Genomic DNA, 18,747 nt, shown 5'->3' with positions numbered 1-18,747 from the left:
GCATTCTCTCAACAGACAGATTCACTTCTGTGATAGAGCTAAGGCACTGAAGCTGAAGAAGTCACAGTGCTTTTCATTCACTGGGGAAGGGAGCAATTCTACCTGAACTGTCCTCTCCATCGCCTTCGGTCTCTCGCATCTTAGGGTCCATTATCCTTGAGGAACTCATGTGACAGTCACTAAAGGAGGTAAAAAAAGTTTCAGTCATATTAACAAAATAATGGTACTTCAATATCTATATATTGAAGCGTATACATACATACAGGCAAGTTACTAAAATACAAAAATATAAAATAATACATGATCTGTATGCTTTTACATATAAATATGTAGACAATACATGTCTATACATAAATGTACATAAAATAGAAAAATATACCATAGGATGAAGCTTATTAGTCTGGGTATAATAATTCCATAGAATATTTCTACTTTTATAAGACAATAGTACATTATGGGTTAGTTAACCAGCTAGCCTCTGTGGATTGATGGGATTCTCAGATGCTTCTAAAAGCTTCTAAAAGCATGCACCAGAGGAGGTGGGCTTTGACTCTCTCTCTCTGCCTATTTAGGACCACAGACAAACTGTCTTTGTGATAATTACAGAATCTGGGTAACATGTACAAGTAACATCAGTAAAGCACCACATGTATTTTTCCTTTATTTATATTCAATCTGAAGTCTTCTACAGATTCTAGTTTTTCTTCTTTTTTCAGCAACTTGTGAAAAGGTAACAGCTCTTTTTATTCTTTTGTTCACATAGACAACAGAAAAATACAAGCAAAAATAAAACAAATGATTTTCTTCTTTTCTTCCTTTTGCTTTTTGGAAGCAAAATATAAATATGCTTATTAAGGTTCCAAAATTAAAAAATATTTCCAAACTGTGTATGTCCCAAGCCTGAGGACAGAACATCTGTCATTTAAAATGTATTTTCAGAGCAGTAGCCTGTTTGTGTCTCTTTTTTTCATCTGTAAAGCCATAATTTCATAGTCAAGGCAGAATAAAGTCATAGATGCCATTGACTGGATGGTGAGTTAAATGCTGCAGAGTAACTCTTTGGGCTGTAAAGGACAGATGCTCATGCCACAACCTGGATGGGAGGGTGAGTACACCGTGACTATTTTGATTCCCTGACGTACCAGCAGACTTAAGTCATGAGGCTCATAAATTCAAAGAGTTAGCAAAAATGGAAATGAAACATTTGTTACTCAAGTCTAAAACGTTATGCATCACCTGAACCATCAGCAAGTGCTTGAGCTGGCCCGTGACAACTGGCTGCAGGACAGCCACAGCAAACACAGCTCTGCTGCCCAGTGGCTCTGGGGCTCCCCCACCACCCAGACTTGCATACTGGTTGTAAAACACCCCCTACCACCATCCATCAGGAAACCAAATCAGTTACACACAAACACGAGTGTGAGCATCTTTTAGTCAAGGGCATCTGCCTTCTTATGTAGGGAGCATTAGTAAGGAACTGGCCCTAGAAAAGAACAGACATGGATGATACATGTATTTTTTAAACTAAATGCCCGCTGGGAAGTGACAAATAAATATTTATTGTGGGCTGTGACATATCTAGTCAATTATTAAACAGGTTCAGGGTGTCTCAGATTCATGCTGTCATGTTGCAACAGCAATGGCAGGAGTGAAAATCAATACCTTTAAAGGCTCAACTGTTATATGTATGCCCTATAGCATCTATAAGCTACACACATTCAGAGGTGGGATCCTACAGTCTCTATATAAATTATGGATGCCATAAGTCAGATCCCCAGCTGTGGCCCACTGGCATGGCTCCGCTGCATCCAGCTGCACTCAGGTGAGGGTGGATTTTTTTAATCCTAATGTTTGTATGCCATACTTCACTAGTTGAGCACAGCATAAAGCCACTGGTGTATAAATACCCACACAACGGCAATGTTAGTTTGAAACATGCCGGCAAGTATAAACACATTCCCTCTGGCAAAATTCAAGCAGATAATGTATTCTGACAAACCAGAAACGTGGAGTAGTCCCATCCCAAACCTTAGCAGCCAATTTTCTAGCGAAAAATGACTAAAAAAGGTAGCTCCACCATGTCAGAGATTTGTGTGACTGATCTGTGACATCTGAGGTCATGAAGAGTGTTTCCACTGGGTGCGCCAAACATCTGGAAACAGTAAGAAGTGACCAGGGGTGCAGCATACATCACTTAAGGGAGACAGAAAGACACTGAACGCTGATAAGGTCTCTCCTTGCCAGCCCTGCATCTTGAAGCAAGGTCCTCCCTCCCCTTCTGACTTCATGCAGCCATTTTTCAGGTCTGCCACATTTTTGCTGTTTTCTAAGGTTATTTTAAGAATTTGTATGTCTTTCCAGTAAGTGCCCAAGACCTGGGGAAGGCAGCACACCACTGCTGTGCCTTTGGGGGTGTTTCTTGCGCAGCATGGGGTGCAGGGCTGGAGTGCCAGCTTGTGAGAAGGAGCCAGGTCCTTGGTCAGAGTTGTGTGATTTGTCATACTACTTATATAGAACTTGTTTAGCATAACTTGCTTAGCATTAGTAGCTAAATTTGCTGAAGCCTTAGGCTGCAAGCTGTGAACTTTCACCTATGTATGTTGAACTTTTACCTAGTCAAGTAAAAGAACGCCCCGGCGCTGGTTAAAGCCAGAAGGTAAGGAAGCTGAATTCATTAACAGAAGCTGCAACCTTAGAGATGAGAAAAGGAATGGCCTGCCTAGAGACAATGAAAGGACCCAGTGAAGAACAGGAAGACCCCAGAACCCAATATTACTATGGGTCCAAACTGCGCATAAGGGTGGGGAATTTAAATTGTAAGGGTATAATTGCCCAAATTTCTTTGTTCAGGGTCCCTCTTTGGAGGCACCAGCCCAAGCTGCAGCACTATTAATAAAAAGTACTTTTATAGAGGAATCTATCTTTTGGCTTATCAATTCAGCAGAAACATAGCGTTGAATCCTGTTATGGTGGCTGGCAGGAGTAGTTTCTGTAATACCAGATCCTGCCACAGCTGCCGGAGTCGTCCCTGGACAGCTTCCCAGTGTCGCCTGGGGAAGAGCTAGATGCTTTGCTGTGGGAGAGCTGCCAAAGAGATTCAGGCAGTGTGTGGGGAGGAAGGTCATCTGCGTGAGACGACTTTGGAGGGAAGCAGAAAGCAACCTGAGGTGCGGGTCAGATGTACCGGGGGTGGAGGTGACAGTGGGTGTAAGCACCAGTAGCCTCTGCCTCCTGCACAGGAGCCCAGAGACTCTGATGCCCCCAGCAGGGACATGGTTATTTTAAATTACGGTAAATAAATCCTAGAAGTTTGGGTCAGATGGGCAGTACTGGTTTTGCAGCGGGGGGACTGTGAGGCTTTTATAAAAACCGCATCTCAACTCAGCGTGGAACTGTGTGGACCTTTCACTGCCCAGAGCTTGCAAGTGGGCGTCTCTCAGGTTTTCATTTCAAAAGGCAAGTTTCCAGCCTAAACCCAGGGTTTGATGTGACTCTCCCAGTCCTGGGCTGGCTGGCACGCAGGAGGAGGAGGAGGTGGTGGTGGCAGCCCTCGCCGCAGTCATTATGTTGTGCAGACACGTGCTGTGACGAGGACTGCGAGGTGCGGCCACCCACCCAGCACCAAGGGGGCGGGAGGAGTTTTATGGCTGCTGTTACCAAGGGGAGATTTGTTTGCATCAAGGAGTGAATGGGCACCTGCTTCCTTAACCTGAGGACAGTGTGTGGGGGTCAGCAAGCGGCAGAGAGGAGTAGAAGGAGTTGTGAAACACCTGGTGGGCAGTGAGCTGGTGGCCAGGTTTTCAGAAATACACTCGAAAGTCAAACCTTCCAAACCTAGCAGACCTTGATTTTAAGCAAATACTGAAGCTGAGACTTAGCCACTCACCTGAGTGTTTTGCAAAGTGACGGCTTCCACTGTAGCAATATCCCAACACAGTGCAAAGAGATACCAGCCCCCCACTGAGCATCTAACAGCTGCCAGAGACCCCTCTGAGCTGCTCTGCAAGCAGGGGCGCTGCCCAGCTTAGTGTCTCACCAAACCTAGCCATAGGCAATCACATTCATGTCTATCTTAAAATTTATGATGATATTTTTATTGAATTGGGGAAAAGTTGGTTTTCCTTTTAAATGCTTCCTTTGCTGTTAGAGAAAATTTAGTTTTCAACTGCTCACCACCTAGCATGAGATAACCCTATTTTCTTTCCCAAATATATAAACTTGGAGAACTGTTCTATCTGTATCTCCCCTTTTTTCCCTCAGTATAACATATTTTAACAGTATCTTTAGGCAGGTTTTCAATCTTTCAAGCTTTTTCTTCAGTGTCTCTGTAACAAACCCCCCAGTATTAATACAATCATCCTAGGAAAGATTCAATTAAAACATGATACTTAAGAGGAAAAACAAAAAAAACAGAGGCCAAAGTTTACCCTTGGTATGACTCTAACTGCTTGTCACTTCCCTGACGTAAACAGAGATTTGATTGTTTGTTCTGAATCTAAATTTTATCTTCCTCAAAGCTTTGCTTAAAATCTATGACGGCCTACAAGTTTAATAGCTGTGCAATGAAATGCTGAAAAAATCCAGCAGCTTTGAATCAGCACCCACCAGCACGGGTAGTATTCAGCGTGCACTTATGCTTGGATCTGGAGGCTCTGCTGCGAAGCGGGGCTGCTGAGCTTTCTCATTTCTAGTTTCCCCAAGGATTTACTGAAGTCCATCACTATATTAAATCACCGTGTGATCTGAAGACTCAGCAGGATTCACATCCTAGAGCAGCAGCCCGCAACACTTCTCTAGCAAGGGCAAGATTTACCACACTGCTGGCAGTCATACTCTTTTTCCTCCTCTTCTTTTTTCCTTCGCATTTTATGTGTGGTTCTTTTCACAGTGGAATACTAGAGATACCTGCTTTATCAGTTTATTATGAGATTTTATAAGCCCAAAATGTCTGATGATAAATTGCTAAATATTAGCTGAGTTTATAACAGTATTTTTTTCTATATTGGACTTTTCCCAGCAGAGACTTTTTCCACTCTCCTTCTTCTTTCCCATGCCCTTTCTAGATGAGCTAGGATACAAGAAATGCAGCTGAGACTACATGAGTGCAGAGAATAGAGAGGGAATATGGCAACACAAGGTGTGTTTATTCCTCTTCCTATCCCTCCCAAATGTCAGTACATTCAAAAGTATATATCCCAAAAATTACAGCTGAACGACAGCAATTTACACCTTTTATTCCTGTGTTGTGCAAGAATATTCTATTTCCAGTAGGCAAAGAATCATCAAGAATTAAGTTGGGTTTTTTTTAAATCTGAATTTATGGAAATTATTTCTCATGAGAGGAAGGCCTGCCCTTTTCTCTCTTCAGTATCATGATATGCGCTAAAATTCCTACTGATATTACACAGCCTTGTGGATTTGGGAAAGAAAGGCAGGGATTCTGAGGATATAAAGAGAACCAAGTACTTTGAAAGACTCCTCTATCTGAGGTAGTAACCAAACTGAAAATACCCTAAATACCAGGAGCAAAGTCTGAGGCAGCTTTTCCTCACCCTCTCCGAGGGCTCAGGTCTGAAATGAAGGCACCATCCACAGGCCATACAGCCCCTTCTCCTGTCACATGGACTGCAGAAAAGGGACAGCTCGAAGTTTCCAGAGAGAGCAAGCCCAGGGTACCCGCTGCAATCCCCTGCCAGCACCCAGTGCATCAGCAGAGCTTTCACACCTCTGGAGATGCTCCAGCTCTCCAGCACATGTGTTAGTGAGAGCATGATGTGGGCACAGCGTAGGTTCAAAAGTGTGTCGTGATCACCTGCCTTCCAAGCAAAGGTTTATCCCTGCAACTACGGGAGACCATGTGCTTAAGACATTGTGCAATGGGGTGTGGCAGAAGGAAGTGTAGGAGAGCGGGGTAATGAGCTCGTAATAGGGGGTATTCACACAGTGCAAGAAACCCTCCTGTTCAACTTGCTTCTCTGCTCAGACTTCTTCTGCTGACACAGATCCTAACATCAACTTCCTATCAAGCTCTCAAACCACTTTCAGTGCTCCCAAGTGATAACGCTTGAGCCTAGCCAAAACTAAATCTCTCACAGCACGCCCAATTACAAAATCCTTTCCAGAAGTCATCCACCATCTTGAACTTATGTTACTAAGATAAACCTCTCTTCTCTACTTCCCCTTCTGCAACAGAAGATCTAGGAAGCATTGTGAAGTGCTCCCCCTGAGCTAGCATGGCACACACGAGCTCAGGTATTAGGACCATCCGCATAAGTAAGATCCAGGTCTCTAGGAATCCAATTAGTTTGTATAAACACATCCAAAAAACTCACATAAAGGGACAGGAGAATTTGGTAACAACTGCCAGACCATTTCCAAAGCCATACATCTTCCTGCTCCAGACCTCTCTTTATGTCAAATGGTATAGATTTCACTTTTTATTCAACCTCCAATTTTTAAATCAAATGAACAAATTCACCTGAGTGCATACTTACATACACACAGCCATCCAAGGAGCTTTATCCAGAGCCCAAGCACTGAGACTGAAGGGCCAACCCTACCTCTCTACCATATGTCAGCACCTCTGCAGGATCTGTATATATTCTAGCTGTGTCTCCACCCCACCCTTTTTGAATTATTAAAAACAGTTTACCCACATATTTTCTGAGAAAACTGTACTGTTTTTCTCTACCAGATCTATATAAAATATCAAAGATAAACTTCATGTCAAACCAAGAAGAAAAATGCTGTCACTTTTTATATACAACTTTGTCTTTTGTTTTCAAAGCGGGCAGATGCTCATCTCCTTCCATTTTGCTCAAATGGCTTGAATCAGTAAACTAAAAGTATTACTTTGCAAAGTCTCTGACTTCATGTGTTCTCTCCTTGTTTTAATAATTTAGTGCAGATGCTGTTAGCACATACTTGTTTATGCTGACTGATGTCCACAGGGACATCATCTTCAAAATGTGCTATTTTCACAAATGGTTTGCTGTCTAAAACATGATAGTTCGTTATCCATCTTCATCAGCCTCACAGTGAACCTGGTACACCTTCACCATCTTTCCTTGTCTGCATTATTGATTAATAAAAGGATTTGTTTCTTTGCTTGTGGCTGACATTTTCTCCAGCTACTGCTACTCTTGCAGCATGCTCTCATGTTCTTAGAAAACCTGTATACTGCACAACCAGGAGGGTGTGGTGAGAGCCTGTGTGCCACTCATGCTCAGGGCAAGGCTGGCTGTGAGTAGCTTTGCTACCAGCACACCCTCCCTGGCTGTGTGGGTCCTAGCTCAGCACCCAGGTAAGAACACTCACCCTGAACCCAAAGTCAGTGCCCCCTCTTTAAAACTCTGTCTTTTAAGGATCCTCCCATCCTCTCCCTAGTCACTGTCAAAATTAATATAGCTGTCAGTGATATGCCCTTTCTCTCAGAAACGACTAACAAAAGTTAGTTGCACCAAAACATAATCTCTTCCAATGCTGCTCTGTGTGCCAGAGTTTGCTATTTCTCCACCTTCAGCATCAGTGAGGTGGAGGAATAGCAAGCTGTGGCACAGGGACCAGCTACATAAAACCACTGACACGCTACTATCTCTCTGCACCAGCCCTTTCCTTTGCAGTACTCACACCTACCACTCAAATGCCCTGTTGCATGCTGTGTAAACATAAGGTTGTGCCCAATGTCCCTGTGATCACTGACAGAAGAGACATCAAGGGATGCCAAGTAATATAATACCTGCTAAAAGGAAGGTGGGAGAGGGGAGAGAGGGTATAGCTCACTGCATGGGCTCCCCTTCCAAGCCTTTGGGCAAACAGGGTGAGACCAGCATGTCAGACTTCACAGGCTACGACAGGAGAAACAGAAGCAGCAGCAGGTGCATCTTCCCAAGCCTTTCAGTGGTTTTTCTGCATGTTCAGTTGTTTTCACTGGCTTCTTTCATTGCTGTTGGGCAGTGTGTGTTTTCCATCGCCTAATCAGCCCAAACTCCTCTCTGGTTGATCTGCCCTGTTATTCCAAAGGCTGTGTGGATTCTCATGTCGGATCCTCACCAGACCTTTTGCCACCATGCCCCTGCCAACAGCACATTCCTTTCTCTATTACAAGCACAACACATTTCCAGTGGACGGGGGGGGAAAGCCCTGCTCTCTCTACCTGTTTATTTCAAGAACTGATAGACCTTCCTTTTCCTATCACTTCTGAGAGAAATGAGAAACACTCCATAAAATAAACTTTTCTCCCAAGCAGCTTTTGAAGCTTCTTGTTTTTAAAAAAGTGCGGTGCAACAGAACACACAAATATAAGAGGTCAGAAGACACCACTGGCATTGCCAGCCTTATATCCTGGATAGCACAGGGAACAGGCTGACCCCAGAAGGGTGAAAGGAACCCTGCTTCCCTGATAGAGCTCTGTAACTCATAGGTATACACCTTGTCAAAGGTCATATCCTGTTCATGGGAAAAGCCTTAGATTTCATGCTTTCTTTAAACAAAAAAACCCCAACAACAAAGCAAATGAAACAACCATATAAAAGAATTTAAAGAGGGGTGTGGGGGTGTTACATTGGCAAAAGAATGAAGCAAACTCATGTGAAATACCTTATTCCTATGGAATAACCCTTTCCTTCCTGCTTTCAGTTCAGAGGGGCCAGGAGATCTATTCTACCAACATGGAAAACATTATTATTAAAAGTCCTGTTAGAGTAATAAAGTCACATTGGCTCTCTTTCTTCTTTCTTAGCATACAGAGCTAATAAAGACACAGCTGTTTAACACAAAGACACAAGACCTCCCCTGGCCAGCTCCCTACCAGAGATCCTCTGCTATATTTAGGAGCACAAACAGCTTGACATTCTACCAGAGTTTTAGGCTTGTATCAGCCACCTTTAGTGAAAGAAGCACAATTTGTATTTTGAACTTAAATAATATCAAGTGTTCGTGTAGAGTACTTTGGCTAATCATGTTCTTAAGAAGTTCATCTTTTTTGTACAATAGCAGGTTAACATCACTCAGAGTCAAGGGTCAGGAAAGTATTAAAAACTCACGGTGCCCCTCCTTGAAAAGCAATAGAAAAGAAAGTGTCTTGCTTTACTTAGAACAAAATTACATTTGATTCTACGTATCACAATTGCAATTATTCTTGAATTCAGCACTGGGAACATTCCTGAAGCTATTTCACAAAAATAATTATATAGGTCTTTTGGTATTCAGAATGAGTAGAAATATCAACACTGTTATAAGGTCTCAGTGCCTTTAAATTCAAGGAAACATAACAGGGCTTTCATTGATCCTTCCTTGCTTATTAGAACCACGAATACAATAAATTGTCTATATACCCATGTACACACACACACACTTACTTTGTGGCAAAGAAAGAATAAGACTCACCTGGAACCACAGCAAGCCCTAAGGAACAGCACACTTAGACTTGCTGCCCCATCAATTAGCCTAATGTAAGCATGTCCCTGTACAGTGCAGAGGTTAATGGGAGTTTAAGATACAGAAAGTGTTTAGCACTACACAGAATGAGATCCTTATTCAGCTTTATCTGCTATTCTGAAGAAAACTCAGTGCGTCAAGGTAACGAGACAATGAAGGTAACTGCTAACATCAGAGCTGAATGTGGCCCGATTTTCATCCCTTCTGAGCCTATCTATATCACATGGAGTATTTACTCTCAGCTCCATAATGTGTTGTGTAGTCAACAGTGTAATTTCAACAGTATTAGTAAGTTTCTTTAAAAGTTAATGACAAATCTTTCCAACTGTCAGGTTCATCTGAACACAGAATATAACTGTATCTCAGGCCTACTTACAAACATTTTGCCATTAGTGTGATGAAAAATACAGTCTGGTTTGGCCAGACACAAGTAACAAGGAAAGTGTATGAAATAAGGAGACTAGGCTGGGCTTTACCAGGTTCCTTGGGAATTCCTATGCTGGAAGGATGAAATAATCACTGGGGTCATTTCTGACCCTTGTGCAGAATTGTTTTAATATTGGAGATTTAAAGTACAGAGAAAAGAAAGCAGGGAATGCAAAGAGAATGAATTAAACAATCTAAGAGAAGCCTGAGCTCTTCCAGGCAGAGAGACACCAGCCTACCAGCTGAGATTAGCCAGAACATAAGCAGGTTGATTTCCAGGAGCTGCTCATGAAAGGTGCCATCAGGGGCCCTCAGTCCTCAGCACTCACTCAGCTTTGCCTCGTTTCAGCCCACATCGCTCTGCCGAACTAGCTGCAGTCATGCGCTAACCTGGAGTCACCTCGGATGCAGGGATAACAAGAAGCCATGTCTCCAGCCCAAGGACCGGTTCGCCCTCCTGGGTCATCCTAGCATGAAGGAGCAGTGAGGACAGAGTGAGATCCAACTGGAGCTGCAGGAGGGCAGCGGGAGGTGGTGGAGAAGGGGAGCATCTTCCCCTGCATTCCCTCTGCAGGGCTCTGACTGCAGACTCAGAGGCCAGTTTCTTCCCCAACATCCACACAGACTGTCTAAGAGGTACAGCCACTGTCAGCGCAATCTCAATCCTCTGAAATTTCCCCAGGCAATAGCACTCACATATTTCAGCAATAACTGCTACCTTGTAAACACATTCCACATTCCTGTTGCATTAAACCCCACAGGCCAAATGCAAAGCTGAACAGCCTCTTGTCTAACTGCAGTACAAGGATCGCTCTGCAGCAGTACATGTGGCAGGCTTTTAATTGGGAAGGATCTTATTTAGTCTCTTTTGACCCCTTCTAATTTAGTCCCTCTCAGCTTTCAATTGACAATCATTTTCTTGAGCCCAGATGGGAGAGAGATGAGCCACGGGCTCATTTATCTTTCTTACACTCATGTAAACGCTCAGATCACTTCCAGAAGAAAGAGCACAAGAATTTTAATGCAAGGTCACAGAAATACATGACTACGACAGGGGTTTCAGGTAGGAGTTCAGTTAAGTTGGACAGTCTTCCTAACTCAGATAATTTCTTACGTGAACAGGCTGGAAGGTTGCTTTCTGATCACGCCACAATAAACAAGATTGCTGAGTCCTTTCATCTTTGCTTGGGACCTTCCTCCACAATCTATAAGAAAAACACAATCAGGATTTCACAAATGTAAGAGCTCTAATTTTTTGTACATCCCTCAAGACATGTACTTGCAAACTTTTCATCCTTACTATCCATTCAGGAGATACTTGTTATTTTGTGTTGGAAAGAGGAGATATTATCCTGTAGCTCTTTTCTCCCTGCAGCTCTGTGCTCCAAAACAAGGATATGAGCAAATGGAAATAAATGCCATTTGCTCAGGTTCTTTTTTCCTCCTTCCCGTCTTCCCTGCAGCAATAACCACGGTGAAAACACCCTCTGGCAAGTCACTCTGCATGTTTCACCTCCAGCTGCCACTTCAGACTTGAAGGCTTTTGGAAGTCAATACCATGAATGCAGCGTAATAGTTTTTACTGCTTCCGTCAGAAGTCCCGAGCCAAGTCTCTAGCATACCCTACACCACCAGCACAAGCCCACTCATTCCCTTGGATTGGGAAGCAGAAAGGATTTGCATGTGCCAATTTGTCCAGGACAAGTAACAGTGAGCAGAACATGCAGAACAAAGTGAGAATAGAGGACTGGAGAAAGTACAAGAGAGGACAGTACTGAAGAGCTCAAACCTTCCCTGACAGTGTTTATAACGGTAAGGGACATAGTCACTGGGAGGGTTCATGCTCCTTGTCTAGCCCAAGCAGCAGAAGAATATGCTAACAGTCACAGCATTATACCAATTGTGCATCCTCTCTCACCTGCAAAACAGATGGTTCCAGCCCTGACAGTGCTTTCATCTTAAACTGGCACAGGAGGACAGGTGATAAACATCACCATACAATGCTGCTACTCCTTAGGTTTCATTTCCTAAGGAAACAACACTTATGTAACTGCTCCCTGTCTTCTGCTCCATTTGCCTGTTTCCCCATCACTTTTGAAGCCATTTGTCCTTTTCAGATGAGTTTGATGGAGAGATACATCTCAAAGCTATGAAGCATCTACCAGTTTTGTAAAAACTGGTGATCGTGCAGAGTCCGTTCTGCAGGAAAGAAGGAAAGCAGTTGCTTGTTCCTCTTGCTAGCCAGCTGAGCAGCCAGTACACCTGTAGCCCAGGCACAGCCCTGATGAGCTTCTAGGCTGGCCATTAGAGGTTATGGGCAGTTGAGGGTATGATGAAGAGTCAGAAGCAGAACGGAGAGACTGAGAATTGAAGTCCTGCAGAGAGCACATGGGAGTATGCATACTGCAGTGGGGGAGCACTACTGGCCTGGTAGAAGCCGGCTGCTGTTTAGAGAACAACACTGATGTTATCCTGATGCTGCTGCTTTACTTGGAGGTGGAGAGAAGAAAAGAGAGTGGAAGAGGCAGCTACCAGCTCTTGCTGCTCTCTGAAAGACTTGAGATTCGGACTTGTCCCTGACCTCAAATCACTTGGGACTTTCTGGAGAACATCACAGCATTTCAAGAAACTGTGCTACAAAGGTACAGTTGTTTCCATTCATACCACTACAAAGCCTATCATGACAAATTTATGCTGAACCAGTCCATATATATACAATGTTGGAATCACAACCAACCTACAACTTGAAAAGGCTCTCCAAAAGGGGATGAGAACTGTTGGCATCCCCATTTTATAGATGGGTACAAAAGTATGGAAAGATTAAATGCTTTTCCCAATGTTCTTCTTCAAGAAGCACCTCTCAGAGCAGGGACCAGAGCGAGTCTATCATGCAGAAGCAGTACTCAGCTCCAGGTCTGTCCCTTGGTCCAGCTCTGCTGGAGCTGCTAGTGCAGACTGAGGTGTCCAGGGCCCAGCTCCCCATGGCACACTGTGGTGTAGTGGAAAGTAGGAGGCAAAGGCAACTGGATCCCGCTCCCTGGATCTCCCCTGGAAGGGGTTCCATGGACCACTGGTGGGGAACAGAGTGGGAGAAATGTCCCCCTTCTCCCACATCACCACTTGCCCTCAGTCTCTTCTCATTTCAAACACTGAGGCAGAAATTCACCCTTATCCTCCTCTGACCTGAGGAGCACTTTCCTTGTGAAACTCCCTTGCTGGTTTAAGATCTCTTTGGCAGAAAGCTCTCATGTACACATTTTTCACTGGCTGCATCTCCCTCTAGGCAGTGGAGAAAAGATATTACTAGGTCTAAACCACCTTAGTTTGAGGAGATGCCTCTTTGTGGAGGATGGAGGAAAGCCAGGGTTACATAACAGTTCAGTTAGGCGCTCTACATTCCCATCCCCATTGTCCTAACCCCCATAGGCTACACAGGAACCCGAAGATGATGTTAAAAAGGGGCAGAAAGGAAAAGATCTATTTGGAGACTTATCCCCTTTGTACCCAAGCTCCCTTCTTTAAATATACCACAAATGTTTTACTTCAATACTGAAAAGCCCAGTGAGATGCAGATTATTAATTTATGACTACGACAAGATTATTATGGTTAATTTAACATGTCCAGACACTTAACTAACTACTGTTGGGAAATATTTGTCATTAATTCAGAAATATTCTGTCTGCAGTTTGACAGGTATAGCACAAGTGAGCTGCAGAAATCCAGTATGACATAAAGAGCTCTCATCTGCCATCACCTTTACATGTGACTGTACAATACTTGAGCTCTGCCTGATTTAAATAAGCACACCAAAATGTACTGCAGCATTCATAAATTAAATGGCATTGGCATTCAGATGCTAGAAAAATCTAACTTAAGTGTATGCTCTTCCAGATGTATGAAGAGGAGCAGAGAGGCACAAAATCTCCTCATGGGGAGCAAAAGGGACAACATTGAGAGGGAGGGTGGCAGAGCAGCATTTCTAATCAAAGCTCAGAAAGAAAAGCTGTGCAAGAAAAGTTGCTTGTGTGGGCTTTCCTCCCACCTCCTGTGGGTGTACCATGATCCCAATCAAGTCAGGTGGTGCAGAGTAAAACCACTGAAGTGGTTTTATTCAGGAGCAACCTGTCTCTCAGGCATGGCACAAAACCTCCAGGGCCATCTCACCACTCTGGGGAGGGAACTACCCACCTCAAACTGCTGTGTTTAGCTTGCTTTTCCAGGGAGGCACATGAAAAATCTGTGTGTACTGAACTAGTTACAGCAACAAATCAAAAGTCATGTCCAAAATGACCAGTCATGGCACTGCTGAAGCGTCCCAGCACTTCTTGGCTTTTTCTGATCCCTTGGGCAGGTCCAAAGTCAGTGATGAATCATTTTGCCCACAAAGGCTCTTTAGCTATGTGGTTTTGCAAGGCCTATCAATCACTATCAGTTGCATCCCACATATCAGCCACTTCCCAGTGCAGGTGCTCCGTGCATTGCCTGGACTTCTTCATTTCTCTCACACGGTAAAGTCTCCTGAGGAACAGCATGTTTTGGTACACTTAAATCTTTGAGCTTCACATAGGGGTGTCAGGATAAAACTTGGGAACATACTACTAGAGGGGACTTCCTGAGCATTCAATCCCCCATTGTTGCTGGCAAACACTCCATATAATCCTTTCACAGGATGATTGAAGTCTTGAAAACTATTCAACTTTCCCTAGCCTTTTGACTGAAATGCTATTCCAGAACTTTGTAACTCTGATGGTTAGAAATTCCCTGACTAAACGGCTAGTCTATACCTGTTTATTTTTTGTGCCAATGGAATACTTTCCTTGAAGCAGCTTTTCTCTCATGCTACAGGTACTTAGAGAAGACAGGAGTCTCCCCTCTCAGCCTTCATCTGAGAAGCCAAAAAAGTACAGCACCTTAACTTCCTCCCAGAGATAAGCTTTCCATTCTCCTGGCCATCTTACTAACCCTTCTCTGCACTTGTCCCGCTCCAAGCTCACATCTTCTGGCAGCCAAATGCCCAGAACCGGACAGTGGATTCCAGGCAGCCTTTATATCTAGATGACACAAAAATCACTCTTAGATTTAAGGTCCCCAGCTCCCAATTAGACTTGCACAGGTTGGCAGACAGGCAAAGAGGAAAGCATTCACCTTCCACCTCTAGCCTGCTGTCTTCTGCAGAGTCCAAGGACATGTTTGAGCTACTTACTATCAAGAAACGCCATTCTGTGCAAGGCCTATGTTCCAACAACCTCCCCAGACTTGGCTCTTTCCTACGTCCAGCCACCCAGATCGCTGATGCTGGCTGCCAATATCAGACTACAGGACCCATTCCAGCTTCTTTTCAAACACCAAAGTGCCAATTTATGCTCCCTTGGCTGGTCTCGCCAGGGCGCAGCCATCTGCGTATCTGCAGAGTGTCTGGTGTAGGTGTAACGGGAAAATATTTAGCCTTTTACATGCAGTTGGCAAATGTACTAGCTCAAGTTTGAGGAAAACCTGGCCCTCTTTGCTGAGGGGCCTCTTTCCTTTTAACATTTTTTGGAGACATTTTAGAAATACTTATGAGTCACAGCAATGGGCAGGGAATTAGATGTCTAGCAGAGCTCCCAGCTCTGGCAAAAGAGCATTACTAAGAGGACACTATAAGGCTTTGTGAACAGAGGACAGATCAGGGAGTACTGGATGACTTAATCTGTTGGGTCCCATGCTACTCTCTGAGGGTGCTGCTTTACTAAAACAGCTAGATCAAAGTGACTAAAGATGGTTCAGCTGTTAACTGTCTCCTGAAAGTTGTTGACCTTGAGACAATTAAATGAAATGTGAAGCACCTCCTCAAACAAGTATTTCTCCTTCTCTGTCCTACATCACCTAAACACACAGTAGTGTGAGGTTACACCCTTGGGAGAGCCTTTTTTAACAAAGAACATCCTGAACTGCATGAAGATCCTGCCCTGGTATAGATTTTTTTTTTCTCTCTTCTTAATTGGACACATAGACTGCGGGTCCTGGGAATGGATGTATAAGCTCTCCCATATGTATGATAAAGACAAAAAACTTGGGAGATACCAGTTTGGACACACACACTTTGAAAAGCAGCCGCTGTATCAGGTATGCAATGTGAGACTCTGGGAATTGTTTTTTTGAATACTAAGTGCAGAAAATACCAATTGGAACTGCACTCAGTTTCTCTGAAGAAATCAGCTCTTCAATGTCATAGAGCCATCTTCATATTAGAGATAATTAAAATATATGGCTTAAAAATACTCCGGTCTTTTATGTCCCTATTCAGAATCCACCACTACAGCCTCCTGTGCAAAAAACCTACAAACATGCTTGCAGTGTACCTGTCCTAGAGATGTGCAGCCAGATATTTGGCTGATGTCACTTGGCAGGCCTCTGCTGAAGTTAATTGGAGCTGTACCAAATCGTATCGCTGAAAGGCTGGAGCATACTGTTTATAGACTTGTGGAAAAGGCAAGTTAAATAGCTTGTATGCACCTGGAGACATTCATTTTGACATTTTTCAGAATATGAAAATTGTATTTCCTGTGAGGAGTGGCCCTTCAGAAAACTATCATGTCAGCCCTGTACCTGCACTAGATATGAACAGACTGGTTTAATTCCCACCATCTCTGCTATCTGTGAGTAGAGAAGAGAGGCTAAAGCACAAAAAAGACTATTTATTTTTCCTTTTTTTTTTTTTTTAGAATATCACATTGCTTTAGTTTTTATATTTGCCAAAGGGTCTCTGCTTGTAGTCTACCAAAGGAAAACAAAAAGCAGTATCAAATCTGACAACCATTGCTGGCCTCTGCAAAAAATACACAGTTAGAGGGACTTGATGCCTTCCAATTTGTAAATGTGCTAACAATGAGCCAGTTGCAGTGACAGCATGGCAACCAATAACTCTTGATCACTTAAGAATTCTTCATTAGCCAACTCTACAACAAATTAACTAGAAAAGTTTAAAGGTTGTTTTCAACACTGTATAAACAGACACCATAAGGAACTAGGGAAGACAGTTCATCTTTCCACTTAACTTTTTTACTTACCACCCAATGAAACTTTAATAAGTACAAAGGCAGGTCAGTACTCCCACAACTGATTGTTGTGCATCTTTGTAACCAAGAAACTCATTACACCTGTAGGAAAACAACCTTTAAAGCACTTCAGACATAAACTTTCCTCAGCTGCTTACCTGCATATGTTCCTGTTTGCCAGATTCAACGTAACACAAAGGGCTACTGGTGTTTCAAAAGGGATCTGTCACCTTGCCAGACATTTAAGCAGTAGCGAAACCAGCAGAGGCACTTTCAATTTTGCACGGAGGATTCCGAAAGTCTCGATTCGGTTTGGCTTGGATGGTACACCCTATGTCTCATCAGTTGCCCAGCACTGGGCTACATTCAACCTTTCCGAAGCATGAGTTGTTAGCACTGCCCCGATCCCTTCACCAAGTGATCCCTGTATCTAATGCCGAAGGAGCCGGTCAGAGAGGAGAAAGCACCAGTATCCCCCAGTTGCTAGGAAACAAGCAGGGAGATCCTGACCTGAATTCTTAGCAGAGGCTGATGTTGCTCAGGAAGCTTAGCTGTGTCCTTCTTGGAAAGGCAGGGACATGCCGAAAAGTTACTCCTGGCTTTGCAAAGGCCACCGTGTAGCACCACCCAAGACAAAGGGACAGCAGCTGAGGTATTTTTACAACAAAAAGGCACCCATTGTGAAAATGGGAAACATGCAAAAATGGAGGGTGAATTTTCCGTTCTTCATGCCAGTGAAACTACAAAGTTTTTAACCTTAAAATAAGATCTTTGCATTTCAAATTTGGTCATTAGATAAAGTGGGAGAAACCACCCACAATGCACACAGCCTCAACATTAACAAATGCTATGGCAGAATACTAAACATAGGAAAACGAAGAAATTAAGGTTATCCCAGACATGTATGCTATGAAGCATAATCTAAAGCCAAACTCATAACAGAAAACTGAAGAGAAGCAAATTGGGAAAGTTAATGATGACACGAGTCAGTATTTTCTGACCTTTTAAATATTTTAAGTTACTGCCATGCCATTGTATTAATTACTCTATTTAGCTTGCAACCTCCTCTGCATGCATTTTCTAAAAGATGAAAAATAAGAGCTGAACTAGAACCAAAGAGCTAAAGCGCTTCTGGGTCCCTTGCATAGTGTATACCCGACCCCAGTTATCCTGTAGAGTGGAAGGAAATAATGACTTCTCAAATGCACCATAATGTAAATGTCTCACACAGACCTGATTATCGGAAAAAAATGCCTGTTGCTTTCTACTGACTCCAAGGAATATCCATCCTCTTGGCAAAACCAGCAGGAAAGCCATGCTGGGCACACCACGTGGGGCATGGCTCATGCAGGCTGGAGGGACTGGTGAGGCCGGGAGGGGGACAAGGGCTGTCAGAGCAGAAATCTGGGCGCGTTCCCACATATGAGCCACTCTGTCCTTGCTCGGGCAGACACTGCCAGTGCCAGACAGGAGTATCGGTGAAGACCCGCACCCAGCCAGGGCAGTAGCTCCAGTATCATCTTTGTAGGGCACACTTTCTGCATGAATGATTTGCAGGGTATATACCTACCACCCAGCCACCATGTGGGCAAAAGTCCTTTTAAAGAGGGGTCTCAGGCACAGGGGGACTGGCCTGTCACATCTAGAGAAGTCCAGCTATGACCTTAAAAGGGAATTACTCCACAGCTTACAATAGACTGTCATCTGTTAAAAAACAAAGCAATGTTTAAATGGAAGAGAAGTGCACACGAGTGTCTTTGCAGAAATGACAGACTGTCTCAGCTGTGCAGTGGGATACCTAATGCTTACTCCTAATCTCTGTTGTGTACCCCCCAAAAGGCTCTC

General features: G+C 43.6%; 1 protein-coding gene across 3 annotated transcripts in view; it reads right to left on the bottom strand.

The window, feature by feature from the left end:
• KIAA1211L (KIAA1211 like) overlaps positions 1-17,289 on the bottom strand; it is a 45,676-nt gene extending 28,387 nt beyond the window's left edge. For 2 of the 3 annotated variants that reach the window (XM_026858606.1, XM_026858613.1), the window contains exons 1-3: positions 17,061-17,289; positions 10,979-11,069; positions 103-179 (exon numbers count right to left, since the gene is read on the bottom strand). In XM_026858606.1, coding sequence (XP_026714407.1) covers positions 103-179; positions 10,979-11,043 — 142 coding nt within the window. In that variant the 5' untranslated portion in view covers positions 11,044-11,069; positions 17,061-17,289. The remainder of the gene's footprint in view (positions 1-102; positions 180-10,978; positions 11,070-17,060) is intronic. The other variant, XM_026858618.1, reaches the window with a different exon arrangement.
• Positions 17,290-18,747: the final 1,458 nt, after the last annotated feature.

Source organism: Athene cunicularia (genome assembly GCF_003259725.1).
Source record: "Athene cunicularia isolate RWA chromosome 1 unlocalized genomic scaffold, athCun1 chr1_part1, whole genome shotgun sequence".
Taxonomy (NCBI): domain Eukaryota; kingdom Metazoa; phylum Chordata; class Aves; order Strigiformes; family Strigidae; genus Athene; species Athene cunicularia.
This window is presented reverse-complemented; position numbering and strand designations above follow the sequence as displayed.